Here is a 17,600-nt window from a genome sequence, read left to right as displayed (position 1 = left end):
TAGGCCTATGCCTTAAGACATTGACATATTTAAATAATATGAGATAATGAGACTTCTTTAATATCTAAATTTGTCCTCATCAAAAATCAGAGATTTCATTTCTTATCAAATTGAATTATCTTAAGTAGGCCTAGGCCTACTCAAATTACCTGAGCCATGTATCCACATCCTCATTTGTGTTTATTCATACTTCTGCTATGAAGTAGATTTGAGGAGAAGTATGAGATAAAGTTCAAATTAAACTTACCTGAGAACTCAGTTAACTCCCCAGAGCGTTGAAAGAGCAACTCTTCGAGTAATAACACATTGGTAAAGGAATGTATAGGACAGACAGCCCTTATAAGTTTTCTTTAAAGAATGGACAATAAATAATGCTGAAGATCAACTATTAAGAGAAACTAAGAAATCTTGTATCATTGCAATCATTTGGTTTGCGTAGTCTTCATAAACGCATCCTAATCTCAGTGTGTGTGAATGTCTCACGCGGTACCTGTTGCGCGGCTGTAGTTTGACCTCTCCGCTTGCCGTAGTTTAAATCCTCGCGACCTCTGACTTGCAGTAAACTTCTCTACTTCCTGCTCGCTGTCCCACTCTTATAGACTGAAAAGGCGATGGTTTTGAAGGAAAGGGATTATATTTCGATTGATTTGGATTGAATTTGAGCACAAGATGAGCTGGTATGTATGACAACGCTTATGTGGGTTAATAAATAATAATAACGCGTTTGTTTTGGGACGACGCGAAGTGTCGCTGACTGCGTTTCAAAACATAGTGAGCTGCCTACCTAGACTGCACTTCGAGCGGGCGAATACAACTAAAATGCTGTCTAGCTAGGCAGCGAGCGAGCTTTTGACACAACGCCGTTGACTGGCTAGTGAGCTCGCGAAGCACTATTTTAACATTGTTTGAGGTGACAAATGAGTTTAAACGTTACATAAACACTTAAAAACGATGTGTAGAATTCCACGTATGTTTTAAATGTCCTGTTTTCTGTATATATCATTTTATTTCGCTTGTTAGCCCATAGCTCTTTCCCTAGTTTCAGTAGCTAAGTTAGCTCACAAGCCCTCGGAGACGCGGTGTTTACAGTCTGAAGTATCAGTGATTCACTTTTAATATGTTTTAAAACATGTTGTTATTTTATTTTAAGCTACTTTAATTATATTATATTAAATATAATATAAATATATGTTAAATGTGGGCACACTGTGATATGTGTACGTCTAAATGTATGAATCATTTATAATGCATTTGGCAGAGATTATGCATTTCCGTCTATTTACATTACATTTTAGGACTTTTTTTTAAATTCCGTATTCTTGTTTTAGAAATTAGTAGCCTACACTGATCTGAGGAACCTATAATGTAACATCACAAACTTTGAATCCAAAGAACTTGCTATATACAGTAGCAGCTCAAGAATCCCTATGACTCTAGATAACAAGAGGGTTCTTTGCAGAGGGGTTTTCAGAGAACCATTGAACAACCTATTTTTAAGTGTAGTTCCCTTCATCGGTCTCTGAGTCTGTCTTTCACTGGATTCCAGGAAACTAGAGTCTTGTAAGCATTTGTTTTAGGTTGAACACAATGGACCACTGTCGACTTGTGTAGTTTTGCCCTGTCAGTTTGTTTTGCTTTCATCAAGATGTAAGAGAACTTGGGAAAGACATTGCCATTAAACTACAAAGGTTTGGCAGATTTGTTTGTAGATAACATAATAATTTGCCATGGTGCTTTAACAAATGCACAAAGTGAATTTGTGATGATTTGCAGTTTTTAAGTTTGGTTGATCTTATATGTTCATCATGCGATTCATAGTGCTGTATTGTAATCGTTGTGGCCTCTATTGTAACATTTGAAAGCTAGCATTCAGAATTACGTGGATACATATAAAAGTCGAAATGTAACTAGTGACAAACCTTTTTTTCTGTATTGATGTACATCTGGGTGAAGCAGATTATCAAAAAAGAAAAAAATATAAGGCATCTAGTGGGGACTTGGTTCTCATTGGTTGCTGATTGGATGGAGGTATATGATTGTAAGAAGGAGACTGGGTTTAAGGAGGCAAAATGATTGGATGACTGGACTTCTCCAGTCATTTAGTCTCCTTAAACCCAGTCACCAGAGAGAAAATCAAGGTATTTTGATTGAAAAGGTAAAAAAAAGAAAGAAATGTACTCTATGCATAGATGATTAGTTTCTGCGGGTCTTAAAAAGTTTCTCAATATTCCCTTCTACAAATTAAGGCCTAAAAAGGTATTAAATCAGACCAGAAAGTCTTAAATTCCAAAAGTTATAGCATTAAATGTTGCATGCATTACAAAAAAGTCAATGTTGTCCCAGCATTTTTATCTTGTTTTCCAGTACAAATATCCCTAAATCAAAATACGTCAATTGAGATGCACAAGTCTCTTGCTTTCTGAGAAAATGAACAAAATTAAGTGAGTTTATCTGTCAATGCAGTATTAAAAGTTGTTTACTTTTGAGTCCATTAGCTGGTATTTGTTCTCTTTTAATCATTAACTCACTTCATTTTGATCAATTTCTCAGAAAGCAAGAGTACTTCTGATGACATTTTGATTCTCAAGTTAATGTATCTTGATTTAAGAATCTTTGGACATTTGCTCTGGAAAGCAAACATCAGTTTTTTGTAGTAAAAGTTATGATTATTTCCATATTCCAGTGGTTGGAAGTAGGGGTCGACCAAAATGTGTTTTTCAGGGCCGATGCCGATACCGATTATTACAGACCAAGTGGACCGATAACCGATATTTTTAACCGATATATTATGTCTAATGTAAAAATGAAAATTAATGTCAAAATTAAGAATAACAAGGGCTCTGACAAAACTGCCTTCCTGGTGTTGATTGCACTTCTTACTCTTGTCATCCTCCATGCATCCATCTACAATAAGGGTAATATAAAGAGAGTTAAAAGTGGGGCCACTGCACGCTTCATGATTAAGCCTATGAATACTGTACTACAGCTAAACAGCTTGGGGAAATGTAAGTATTTGGCTTCAATAATTTACATGTTAGAAATGTATGTGGAATAGCATAACCTCTCATAATTATAATATAAGTGTAAATAATTTAATTGTCTTCATAGCTCCATTGTAGAAGTTGTGAAGAAGACTGCAACTATTTTAATTAAACTATAACACTAATAGCCTGTTATAGGCACACTTGGTTCAATAGCCTATTGAAATGTCACAATTTATGTCGTCATAATCTTGGCCTGTGTGACAGTATCTTAATCTTGGCCTATGTGACAGTAATTTCGATTACTTTTAATTTACAGTGCAGTGCAAATGAAGCCATAACACATTAATTTCAGTTATCTTTTAATCAAATGAGAGTTAAACTCAATTTTTTGGCAAACAAATGGGTTTACCATTCAAATTAAAACATGGAATAAATAGCGTATTGTGTGATTATTCTTTTAAACAAAAGTTGTTGTTGTAGTAGTAGTAGTAGTACTAGATAAACCGAACGTTTTTTTTGACGGGTTGCCATGAGGACCTCTTAAGTTTCTGTATAGCCTATGTATGTGATATGACGATCGTTTTACTCAAATGAAACGGTCAAATGCTCATGAAGCAACTCTCAGAGCAGTTCTGGTAATGTTGGTCATGTATTTATGTCCTCATTTAGTGAGACGGCAGATGCTGAAAACACCGCGAGCGTCGCGCACTTCAGTGTGTGTGTGTGTGTGTGTAATCAAAACCGCGTGTCTGTGCCATTCACATATACAGAGACAGCAGAACATACAGAATTCATATTTAAATAAGTCTTTTTGCAGCTTAATATTTACAGATACTAGTCCATAGCGCGAGTCGATTTAAGTGTACTGACCTACTTTTGATTAGTTCATCCAAACTTTGACGAACTCTGTGACTCCGCGTTATACAGTAAATTCCCTTTATACGACTGGATTCCGCGATTCCATCTGCGTTTTCCCCATCGCGGAAACCATAAATAGATAATGTTGAGGTGTTTTGCAACTTCAGTGTAGTGGATTGTGATTCATTGCAACTTGAGCAACGTCTGCTGCTGCCTTTGAGAGACACCTGATGCGTGATGATCACTGAAACTGTAGCAAGCGCTTTCAGTGTGAGAGTGCTTTAGTCTTCCACATTGATTGGTCTGACTCGTGACTCCCAACAAATCAGATGCGCGGTGGGCGGAGACTGCTCGAGGCCACAGAGTGGTGAGTTCTGACAGGCTGCATCAGAGCCAAATAGCGCGTTTCAAAATTAAATAATTTTATCGGCACATCGGTTTTAAAAATGACCGATACCGATAATCATAAAAATGCTTAATATCGGCAAGGCCGATAATCGGTCGACCCCTAGTTGGAAGCAGAGTTATAAGCCTTATATATATATATATTATTATTTTTTTTTATTTATTTATTTTTTAAATTAAAAAGTAATTGAGATCCGATGGAAGATGAGTTTTCAAACTTTGAAGCGTTGCTACAAGACATTTACCTTTAAAGATCATATTATTGACGTATTGTGTTCCATTCATATTATGCATTAAAAAGTCTTAAATATACCTTTTTAAAACCTGCAGAAACACTGAATACAAGAAATAAATAGGGTGATTGCATGCTGACTAACTTTAAGCATTCATAACTTAATTGCGCTGCTTGCAGCAAAGCAGACTTGGCTTGTTAAGGTCACGGTTTTCAGACTGAACGATCGACATAATGTGAATGAACTTGCAAACCGAGGTGAAGATGAACAGACATGCATTTGTTTTGGCTCATGGCTTTGTGACCACACTAGAGCGATCTGCTACATGCAAAAATGAGATAATGTCACAATTCTCTGGCCACTCTGGCTGAAACGATTCAGCTTTTTTAACATCACAGAATGTCAAAACGTCATTCTTTGTCCGATCCAAAGCAGAGAGGGGGACTGCTTTTATGGCTTTTCCTTTTGACATATTAAACATTCTACCATTTGCATTGTCAGAGGTTCGACTTCGGAAATTGAATCAGCGTCACAAGGCCCTACTGAAAGGTCAGCGGCCGGCAGAAGATGCTTCCACTCCAGTACGCTTAGTGTTGGGGTGAAGGCCCAAATGAGCCGGTTGTGAAAGGATCCTTTATGAGCCAGGCTGACCCGCTGCATTCATGCAGGGCCTCTTGCTAGATAGAGTGACGCGGTTGCTCTGACACTGGGGTCGCTGTGACAACAATTGCCGTCAACCGAGTCTCTGTACTCCTTGTAGATAAGATCCCGGCGTAAAACTGCCATCTCAACAGATAGAGCATCCATTAGCTGGCTTCTCCGCTCGGGCTGCTGTGTAGCATGAGTCAAGTTTGCCTGTTCTCGGCCTAATTTTTGCTACAAGTCTGAACGAAGCTTTGTTCGCGCGTCTGTCAGTAGCGCATCTGTGATCATGCTGATAGCGTAAAGCCTTGGATTTCAGAACAGGGCACTTTTCGTTAATCGGTGTATCTGTGAATGGAGAGGATTTTGTTTAAATCGACATGAAAGCAACAGGAATCATTTAGTCGACTTCAGCATCTCTGCAGAATTACCAGTAACATAACGCTTTATTTTAATACTAAAGGCTACATCATTTGGCCAATAGGTCAGGCCTAGAGCATGAATGTCTACGATTTCCTTTTTCAGATGAAATTATGAATCTGGGATTTGGGGCATAAACTATAAAACATTTCTTGAAACATCTTGGAGACATTGCCACAGTTCTTCTTTATTTAGTCTGTCTCAGTTTCTTCAGTTTCTTCATGTCACTCCAGACAGACTGGATGATGATCAGATCAGATCTCTGTGTGGAGCACTGGCTGTGTTCAGACAAAAATCTCACTGCATTATTACAATTAATGTTTGGAAATGTAAACGGATATTTCCTACTGACACACTACAGCAAAAGATAGAAACAACTGACTTAAAACCATTTTTAGCTGCTGAAAATACTAGTGTTCTAATCATTTTGGCGTGAAATATAGGTCGGAATCCTAACTGAACAATTAATATTAATCAGGGCACGACAGTTTGGGTAATATTCCCTACCTAATTGTTTTACCCAATATTGAGTACTGAAGCAATATAAAGTTGTTGTTGACTTCTAGAAGACTCTGAGTATGTGCTCTCCATTGGGAACACCGAGTTTTTATAAATATTCAGCCCCCACAAGGAGACGTTTAATCCAGCACGACCTGTGACTTAAAATGAATTTGACAGCCCTGTTTCTATGTTACATTTTCTGAAGTTGTGCATTTGTTGATTGTAACTTTCCTTCAGTTCATAACTGAGTTCTGAAGTAGCTGCATGTCTTGCAGGCTGTTTTACTTGTTGTGACAGAGGTTTGTCTTGTTCGCTCTCTGTTTTGGCTCGAAATGGATCTTACAATATAACCAGACATGACACCATAAATTGCGTCACCCTTCCATGTTAATCTTGAGTTTCCTGACCAGCCACTACTGTGTTGCACACAAATCTTTCGCTTTGTCGGGTTGGGAAATCCCGCCCACAGTGAAAACTCGATGGTCCAGAATTCTGCTCCACATATTAGGCATCAAGTATATTCTGTTTGTCATTTCTTTCACCTCATAGCTGTATTTCAATGTCAGTAGCACAGTGTTAGAGAGTATATTTTAACTGTATAAACTTGCATTGAGTTGCACCGTTTTAATTACAGTTTCTAAATTTTCCAAACATTGCCAAAAATACTCTGACAGTGGCCATCATGTGACAGTTATCTCTTCAGACAGCAGCTGATGTCCATGGTTTCTACACTGAGTTTGGATGGTCAACACTGTAATTAACAGATTAAAATGGAAGGTTAATTACCGCTCATTACGTCTTGTTTTGATGTCCAAAAGGCGCCATTGGTTGACATAATAAACTCAGTATTTAGCAGCAGAAGCAGCAGCAGCGTCCCTGTAATGATATCATGCACAAATTTGCAAACCAAAATGAACTGATGCCACACAGGATACTATTGTGAACAATATCTCCATAAATAATATTTAATATTTTTTTTCTCCCTGTACCGCAGACAGGAAGTTTCTGCAATAAACCCCTGGTATTTTCCCATAATTCTTTAAATATATCTGATGTCAGATTACTTGAAAGCTTCATGCTAAAAGCATGTATAGAAAGGCATTTATTTATTTACTTATATTTTCAAAAATAATACATTTAAATAAATTTTATAATATTTATAGAATATTTTATTTATTAATTTAGGACACATTTTGACAAGTGCCTGCTTGCTTTTACATAATGGAGCATTTTACAGTCCAGGAATGCACTTAAATTTGTTTTATTGGCTGCATTAACAATAAGACAATAACAAGTCTGTTAATATTATACCTTCAAAAGGGCGTATTTCCAGCTTGTTCCTTCTTTCTTTTTACGTGACCTCTTCAAGAGCATGGGATCGGGATCTTATGGCCTGACCGCTTGCTTAAATAAGGGTGCATGTAAAAATGGCCTTGTATGCGAAGAGCTTTTGCTGCAGATTCCCACAGTACAAAATCATCCCACTGAATTTCTTCCTTCCTGTCAGAACCTTGACATCCTGTCAAGCCTTGACATCCTGACTTATAGCAGGCTGCTTAAACTATATCCTACAGCTCTGGTGTTAATATGCTAACCTTGATTAGTAGACTGTGAAGGGATAGTTCATCACCAAATGAAAATTCTGTCGTTATATATTCCCCCTGTTTTTCTGGCTCATATGACTGACTTTCGTGGAACACAAAAGACGTTTATCAGCACATTTGTACTTCTCTTTTTCCATACAATGAAAGTAAATGATAACAGATGCTGTCAAACTCCAAAAAATGCACCATTAAAAAAAACCCATAAAATCAGTTTAGATGACTCATGCTACATAATCTTCTGAAGTCAAATAATAACTTTCTGTGAAACGGACATGCAAGAAGTTTCGAACTATATGTTTTTCTTTATGTGAGTTTGCTTTAAAGGAATTTTGCAATGTGTTTTCATTTTCCAAGCTATATTTTTATGGGACATTATGCCATACGAATGAGTTAATCACTCATCTTTTTCTTTATGCAAAATAAATGTTATTGTTAAGATAGTGGGCATACATAAGTGATAGAAATGAATGGTTTTCATAGTTTTTAATTAAAAAACTTATTCATAAATAATTGTGTGGATTTGTATTTATTGTGTAGGAAGGGTTTCTACAGAAAATTTCTTCCTAATTTGTTTTTTAACCTTGTTTTTAACTCTAATGTTAAAAGTTTTTGTTTTTTTTTCGTTTTTTGTGGTTTTCTAAATAGGGGTGGCACGGTACATGTATTCGTCCCGAACCGTCACAGTACGGGCGTCTCGGTTCGGTTCATGAGGTCTTACGACGAATACAGGCAATTCACCCCCAATCCAGAAGGGGGCGCCCGCAGTAATGCAACGCTGTTTGATAACCGCCAGCAGAAGAACAGCGAATGCCATGAGTTGCGCACTTGAAAACAAAGCCCCCTAGACAGTGACCATGTGCTGATTCCGAATGAGTCTCTCACATAGACTGACCAGGGGGTATACTTTAAAGGCTTGCGCACTCAACTGTTTGCGAAATGGAGCTTTGTGCTCGTGTATCCTACCTCTCTCATTCGGCACAAATCCAAAAATTCCATAGTATTTCCATATTTGCGATGTAAAGTATCTGAATGCTAAGCTATTATTTATTATGTAAATTATAGGCTTTGTACTTCAGTCGCGTTCCAGCGGTGACTCAGAGGCGCGCGCGCGCTGATGTTTGGCTCACTGTATTTTATTTTGATAAAGTACCAACTGCTCTGTCAATTTAGCAATGCTGGAACTGGTGTGTGTGTGTGTGTGTGTGTGTGTGCGCACGCTCCGGCGCGATCACTTCAACTGTTTCCTTATACCAGCAGAATCAACTTTAAACACTTATTGTCTTATTAATAATCACTGTATAAAGGTCTGCTTTTATTTGTGTACACTCACAATGAAAACAAAACAGATTTTATATATATAACATGTAGTAATATTTAGTAATTTCACATCTAGATGGGAAAAATTGTAATTTGCACTACTGTCTGTTCAAAATAAATGAAAAGAAACTGAGCATAGTAGATTTCTTTTTTTTCCCTGTTGTACCGAAATTGTATCGAACCGTGACCCCCGAACCGAGGTATGTACCGAACCGTGACATCTGTGTACCGTGCCACCCCTAATTCTAAATAAATGAGTACTCAATGTTAGTAATTTGCATAAACGCGCCCAAACCTATTGTTTTTATTGTACCTAAATAAACGTATTGATTTGTTTGTGAAAATGTTTTTACCACTGTTTTATACATACGTGTGTGTGTGTGTGTGTGTGCGCGCGCGCGTTTTTGTGAAAAGTCAGGACATTGTATAATGACAAAGGTATGACAGGTATTACAAGGTGAAGGTGACATCTCAGGACATTGACCCATGTCCCCACTTTTCAAAACGCTTATAAATCACTCAGAATGAGTTTTTTTGGGGGAAAGTTGACATGCACAGTCTCCTGTAAGGGGTAGGTTTAGGTGTAGGGTTGGTGTAGGACAATAGCACATACAGTAAGTACACTATAAAAACCATTGCGCCTATGGAATGTCCCCACTTTTCACAAAAACAAACGTGTGTGTGTCTGTCTCTGTACTAATATTCTTTTTGTTAATATTGTTGCACTTTTTGTTGACACTTAATAGTTTTTTTAGTTTTTTTATATTTTCTATACTCAGTTTAATTTAAGTTATTGTAATTTATGTTGTGCATTTTTGTAATTTTTATAAAATTTTGTTTTAATATTTCGGTAACACTTAGTGTAACACTTGATAGTGTGTCTTTTGTATTGCTTCAAGGCATTGTAGCTCTTTCCAACATTAAAGCCATTAGCACACAGTCTTGTGCCTTTGTCTTTTTGTCCAATTTTTCAAATATGTTTTTGCTTCAAATCCAAGTTTGTAATTGTTTGTAAAAGTTGGCTGACTTGCTTCATGGCTTTTGACTCTTACACAAAGACTTTTTGGTAACACTTCACAATAAGGTTCATTAGTTAACTACATTAGTTAACATGAACTAATAATGAACTGCGCTTATACAGCGTTTATTAATCTTTGTTAATGTTAATTTCAACATTTACTAATACATTATTAAAATCTTGTTAACATTAGTTAATGCACTGTGAACTAACAATGAACATCTGTATTTTTATTAACTAACGTTAGCGAAGATTAGTAAATACAGTAACAAATGTATTGCTCATGGTTAGTTCGTTAGTTAATGCATTAACTAATGAACCTTATTGTAAAGTGTTACCAATATTTCTATATATTATTTTTATTTATTGGTTTTAGTTATTTATTATGAAAATTAGAAATATTGCCTTGGCAATTTATTTTAATTTTTTTTTCATATTGAAAATCCATCTTCTCTGAGTGTTAAAAGGATTTCCTCTGTCAAATTATATAGAAAATCTAGTTGAGCAATCCTTACTGACGTGTGACCTGCTTACGAAGATAAACTCACCTTTCTGACGACATGAAAGTAGAAACAACAGATCACTTGATGTTGCAACTCACTACGTCATCACACAGATGAAACAATTGACTTCAGTCTACTTTCTCTTTTTTTTTTGCTTGCCGAGCTCTGAGTGATGGCTGTTTATGTAATTTTGGCAGTAGTAAACTGTTTTTGGGGTGAGTCAGCGGTAGGACTTCAGGAAGTTCTGTGGGTGATGACTTGTAGTTTTCCATGATGATTTAGGCATAACAGCAGCATGACAAAAGGTGAACTTTGTGTTCTTTGGAGCAGGGCTGTGTCTTATCTTTAAAATGTGATTTTAATATTTTATAACATATTAAAATATTTAGTTTTGTTCGCATCGCATTTCAATAGTCCAGTTTGTGTTTGTGTGTGTGTGTGTGTGTGTATATATGTATGTATATATGATGATTTTGGCTCACGTTTAACAAAAACCCACCAATTCACTATCTCAACAAATTAGAATATGGTGACATTCCAATCAGCTAATCAACTCTAAACACCTGCAAAGGTTTCCTGAGCCTTCAAAAGGGTCTCTCAGTTTGGTTCACTAGGCTACACAATCATGGGGAAGACTGCTGATCTGACAGTTGTCCAGAAGACAATCATTGACACCCTTCACAAGGAGGGTAAGCCACAAACATTCATTACCAAAGAAGCTGGCTGTTCACAGAGTGCTGTATCCAAGCATGTTAACAAAGTTGAGTGGAAGGAAAAAGTGTGGAAGAAAAAGATGCACAACCAACCGAGAGAACCACAGCCTTATGAGGATTGTCAAGCAAAATCGATTCAAGAATTTGGGTGAACTTCACAAGGAATGGACTGAGGCTGGGGTCAAGGCATCAAGAGCCACCACACACAGATGTGTCAAGGAATTTGGCTACAGTTGTTGTATTCCTCTTGTTAAGCCTCTCCTGAACCACAGACAACGTCAGAGGCGTGAGAAGAAGAACTGGACTGTTTTCCAGTGGTCCAAGTTCTGTATTTCATTTGGAAATCAAGGTCCTAGAGTCTGGAAGAAGGGTGGCGAAGCTCATAGCCCAAATTGCTTGAAGTCCAGTGTTAAGTTTCCATAGTCTGTGATGATTTGGGGTGCAATGTCATCTGCTGGTGTTGGTCCATTGTGTTTTTTGAAAACCAAAGTCACTTCATGCTTCCTTCTGCTGACCAGCTTTTTAAAGATGCTGATTTCATTTTCCAGCAGGATTTGGCACCTGCCCACACTGCCAAAAGCACCAAAAGTTGGTTAAATGACCATAGTGTTGGTGTGCTTGACTGGCCAGCAAACTCACCAGACCTGAGCCCCACAGAGAATCTATGGGGTATTGTCAAGAGGAAAATGAGAAACAAGAGACCAAAAAATGCAGATGAGCTGAAGGCCACTGTCCAAGAAACCTGGGCTTCCATACCACCTCAGCAGTGCCACAAACTGATCACCTCCATGCCACGCCGAATTGAGGCGGTAATTAAAGCAAAAGAAGCCCCTACCAAGTATTGAGTACATATACAGTAAATGATCATACTTTCCAGAAGGCCAACAATTCACTAAAAATGTTTTTTTTATTGGTCTTATGAAGTATTCTAATTTGTTGAGATAGTGAATTTGTGGGTTTTTGTTAAATGTGAGCCAAAATCATCACAATTAAAAGAACCAAAGACTTCTGTGTGCATTGGATTTATTTAACACACGAGTTTCACAATTTGAGTTGAATTACTGAAATAAATGAACTTTTCCACGGCATTCTAATTTATTGAGATGCACCTGTATATGTATATGTATGTGTGTGTATATATGAATGCATACATGCATACAACTGTTCCAGTTTCATTTCTGTCCTCTATACCAAGTTCTCACACACACACACACACGCGCGCACACACACACCCCTCTCTTTCCGTCTCATTAGCTCACACACCTTTGCTTTGACGCAGCCGGCATCGCCGCGTTCCTGTCATCCCCAGCTGTCCATCAATCATCTGCAGCCATACTTCTGTCACATCAATAATGGTGTGTGTAGATGTGTGCGTGAGAGAGGTGCCTGCAATGGCATCTGTGGAAACGTTTTTTTTTTTTTTCTCTCTTCAGGTCTACCTCAGCCTGTCTCAGGTGTAATTACTAAACAACGCATGAGACACAGAAGAAGGGGGCCGAATGGTTAATTGCTACTCTTCACTTAAGGGAAGTTGTGAGAACAGTAGATGGGAACGTGATGCCATTGTGCCACGACTTTAGTACATTAACAAGTTTGACTGGAAGGCCTGCCATTCCCAAAGAAACAGGTCGAATGGTGTGTCAATCCTGCTCTTTTTTTTAACCCACACAATTAGGAATGCACAGTTATGTGATCGGATCAGCATTGACCAATATTATTTGTTTATGGTTTACGATCGCCATTGGTCTGATTTGGCTGTGGGTGATACAAGGTCTAGGGCTGGGTGATATATTGAATATTCCCAGTATATACATGCTGTGATATTCATGCTGTGAATCAAGCAATATTGTGATTATTAGAATGTTTTTTACTTGACAATTAAGTTTTTCAAAGGCCTTGTCCTTACACTAACTCTGCTTTGCATGAATTGGTTCAAAACTTTGACATGATTTGATTGCATCACTCATAAATGATTTTACTATTTTTTTCATGATAAAATGTTTTTGTACAAATATATGTAGGTACATATTTCTGTATATTTGGAGATTGGGTCATGTTGCAGGCTGGACTTGAACCTTGATCATCCATGTGAACAGCATGGTATGTTTAACTATTTGAAGCACCACGGCTCTGCTACATTAGCTTGAGGCCTTTGGTGTGATTTGAAATTAAACCGTTTCATTAGAAGTTTTGAAGTGAACTAGTCTCCTGATTTTGAGAGATTGTTTTCTATTCAATGTCAGAAATCCATTCACCAGAAGTTCTTCACTGAGACAGAATGGCACAAAGTATCAAATTAAACAAGTTGAACTTTGAATGAGATTTTATCAGGAGACAAAACCAACCGTTGTGACCTAACTGAAGGACGATCTGTAGGCGTATCAGTTTCTTTTTGCATCTGTTGAATTGGAAGAAAAGCAGTCCAAAGTTAACATACCTTCACACCCAGAGGGCTTGGGTGTCAGTGTTAGGATCTGTTGAGGTCTGCTAAAAAGTGAAAATTGATTGTCAGACATCATGAAAAGATTGACTTTATTAGATCTGAACTCATTTATAGGCTTCTCTGACCCTTACTGTCCTAATGAATTATGAAAGCCCAAAATATAAGATGTAGTCATGCAAAATTTTGTGAGGAAAAATTGTCCATTGTCTACTGTCAGTAACGTATCGATGAAGCACGGCTCACATAGAAGTTATTTTCAAACCAAGCTGTTGGTCAACATGGAGGTTTTTGCGTGACCAAAGTGAACTCATTATGAAATCTGCGTTGTTAAATCTTTCAACGTCATGCGGAATTCTCGATTGTGTGGATTCCTAAACTGACTGAATTTCGCCCACGGAAATTTGCTAAACAATGTGATTGCACCTTTACTCTATGAAAATGTATAAAATTATAGCCAAAATGTAAAAAAATTATAATAATAAATAATGGAAGCAAAGGATTTTTGTGAGATTCATCGTGGAAACCGTTCTTTAACATCTGCTTTATTCCCCAAAAGTTGGCGATGAATTTGTTTGGCAAGGTTGTTTGAATTAAAAGTGATGAAAGAGAAAGATTGGACACGCCAAAATAATTAAGACTATATTTCTTGACTCGTGAATGCATGATTCATATGAGCAGTGTTGGGGAAGGTTACTTTTAAAAGCAATGAATTACAATATTGCATTGCTCACTAAAAAAAAAAAAAGTAACTAATTGTGTTACTTAATTTCTTTTTATGGAAAGCAATCTGTTGTGTTACTTTTTCTCCTCTGGGCTGGGCTTGTTTTCTATATATATATATATAAGTTCTATTTTTGGTAAATGTAAAACCCATTCACACCGGAAATGAAAAGAATAAGCCTCAGCTGAAGGAAATGTAAATTCACGTCTGTAGAGGGCGCAGCTCAAACAAACCTTTCAGCTGTGCTGCCATTCTGGATTGCATTAATAATAGTACACGAGAAGAAAGTTCAACACTCTTCAGCAATAAAAAAAAAAGTTTAACTTATTCATATGGTTGAATTGGATCATCAAAGGTCAGCAGCAAAGACATTGTTTAATAAAATGGGATTAAATACATAAAGTATATTTTTGTCGTTTAACATTTATTGCAGGTTTGCATTTCACTGTTGTTATTAATTGAGGAATACTGAATCTGGTTTAGCGCAAGTGAGAAGAGTAAATGCATGTTCACATTTAATCTAGAACTACAGTAACTATCATGTTCACACAGCGCACACAACACCTCTGCACTCACTCCTGATTTCTCTCAACATTCAGAAGAGCTGTCAGTCAATAAATGGGAAAAATAGAGTAACTGACATTACTTATTTGAAAAAGTAACTCAGATATTGTTTTGTAAATTAAAATGTAATGCGTTATTTTACTACTTACTTAAAAAGTAATCTGATTCCACGTTACTTGTAATGTTACCCACAACGCTGCTTATGAGCTAAATGTTTTAAATGTCAACAAGAATCAGTCTAAAACTAAAAAGGTTAGTTTTCTTGTGTTGTGGTTCTTGACTTATTTATTGAACTACAAGCAATATGCTATAATAAACACAAAATGTAACTTTAAAGAAATTCAGAACCGTTTGGTCATGATATATAGTGGAATCACTACCAAACTGGAGCCATTCCTGAGTATAAACACTCTTATGATCCGTGGAGGACTGTGAACTCATAATTCGGGTTCATTCCTGAAGGTGACCTGTGGTTGCTATTGATTTGCTGTCGTGTGTTGCACACTTGTGTATGTGAAGACCCGAGTCTGCAGGGCTCTGAGCGAATGCCCGCTTGCAGTAGCACACCACAGGAAAGTGCATGTGTGTAAGATGTGCACATGTAGTGATCTCCCCCCGGCAGACCACAGGAAGACTTGTGGCAGCGGCGACAGCCACTTCTAATTATGCACATCCGCCTTTGATAGCTTCTGAGATGGATTTATGTGGCCCATATGAGATGATTTGATTAGCTGCTGGGGTTTTCATAGTGAACCTCAAAACTCTATGAAATACTATGACCTTTAAATGAAGCATTCAGCCTTCTTTGGAAAATAAAAATTGTACTTAATGTTATAAATGTTAAATAAAATTAATTTCTTTCTGTCTAAATGTGATCCACCTTATAATTATGCATTTCTCTCTTTTTTTTTCTAGGATTCCTTTCAAAATTGGACAACCAAGGAAACAGATTGTTTCGAAAACGGTAAGATATCCACAGGACTTTTCTCTCCCTTTTTCTATTTTTACTGATTAGTGTGAATTCTGTGCCTCAAAATGCAATTGCAAAAATAATGCAAACCAGACTCTAAAGCATTTTTAATAATGCTAATATCTTGCCGATAGATATGATATAACACAGTTTAATTTATATAACATATGCACAACATTGATAAAATAATATTAATGCAGTTTTACACAATATTTACTATAATAATAATAATTTAATTGAAAATAAATTTAAAAACAAACTTTTTAAAAAGATTGATATAATTTGTTGTTTTAATGATATAACTGCATATTTGAGTGATGTGTTTTCCCATTTTAATTTTAAAAAAGTCGGTAACACTTTACAATAAGGTTCATTAGTTAAACATTAGTTAATGTATTAACTAACATGAACTAACCATGAGCAATACATTTGTTACTGTATTTACTAATCTTCGCTAACGTTAGTTAATAAAAATACAGATGTTCATTGTTAGTTCATGTTAGTTCACAGTGCATTAACTAATGTTAACAAGATTTTAATAATGTATTAGTAAATGTTGAAATTAACATTAACAAAGATTAATAAACGCTGTATAAGTGCAGTTTATTATTAGTTAATGTTAACTAATGTAGTTAACTAATGAACCTTATTGTGAAGTGTTACCAAAAAGTCTTTGTGTAAGAATCAAAAGCCATGAAGCAAGTCAGCCAACTTTTACAAACAATTACAATTACAAACTTGGATTTGAAGCAAAAACATATTTGAAAAATTGGACAAAAAGACAAAGGCACAAGACTGTGTGCTAATGGCTTTAATGTTGGGAAGAGCTACAATGCCTTGAAGCAATACAAAAGACACACCCAGTTTTGTATTTCTACATAATTTTGATAGTAACACTTTAGTATAGGGACCCATTCTCACTATTAAGTAGTTGCTTATTAGCATGCCTATTATTAACGTATTGGCTGTTTGTTAGTACTTATAAAGCATATATTCTGCATGACAATATTTTGCATCCCTAACCCTACCCAATACCTAAACTTAACAACTACCTTACTAACTTTTAATAAGCATCAAATTAGGAGTTTATTGAGGCAAAAGTCATAGTTAATGGCGGGAATTGGACCTCAAAATAAAGTGTGACCTAAAAATGTTGATCATGGGAAATGTAGTTTTTCCACCTGGAAATCTGCTGTTAAACACAATAGGTCTGTCTTTTAAAGGTTGAAAGTGTACTGTTAAAAATCAATTCCGCTATGGAGAAAATTAATGGGATTTTTACCGTTGTACAGCATTTACACGCTCTCAGAAATAAAGGTACTGAAAAAGCTGTCACTGGGGCGGTACCTTTTCAAAAGGTACATGTTTGTACCTAAAGGGTCCATTTTGGTACCTTAAAGGTACATATTGGTACTTAAAGTGTACATATTTGAACCTAATAGGTCCAAAAGTGTACCTTTTGAAAAGGTACCGCCCCAGTGACAGCTTTTGTACCTTTATTTCTGAGAGTGCATATTTGCTATATCTAGAGAGTATAAGTTCACGGAGGCTTGAGGGATGTGATCTTTGATCCGTATGCAAGCATCTACAATAGCTGCAACGTAGCACCAGCAACAAGCTAAAAACCCCTCCAAGCACACTAGCATCGGCACGAGGAGTTTTCTCAGGCACACGCCACTCACATTCTCTCCAGCAAATGTCTAG

General features: G+C 36.7%; 1 protein-coding gene across 1 annotated transcript in view; it reads left to right on the top strand.

The window, feature by feature from the left end:
• The first annotated feature begins 481 nt into the window (after positions 1-481).
• Positions 482-17,600, top strand: part of bin3 (bridging integrator 3) — a 69,341-nt gene continuing 52,222 nt past the window's right edge. Inside the window, exons 1-2 of the mRNA XM_058784986.1 lie at positions 482-677; positions 15,842-15,890. Of these exons, the coding sequence (XP_058640969.1) occupies positions 670-677; positions 15,842-15,890 (57 nt within the window). The 5' untranslated portion in view covers positions 482-669. The remainder of the gene's footprint in view (positions 678-15,841; positions 15,891-17,600) is intronic.

Source organism: Onychostoma macrolepis, chromosome 08 (assembly GCF_012432095.1).
Source record: "Onychostoma macrolepis isolate SWU-2019 chromosome 08, ASM1243209v1, whole genome shotgun sequence".
Taxonomy (NCBI): Eukaryota; Metazoa; Chordata; class Actinopteri; order Cypriniformes; family Cyprinidae; genus Onychostoma; species Onychostoma macrolepis.
The sequence above is the reverse complement of the archived record's forward strand: the minus strand, read 5'-3'. Positions and strand labels throughout refer to the sequence as shown.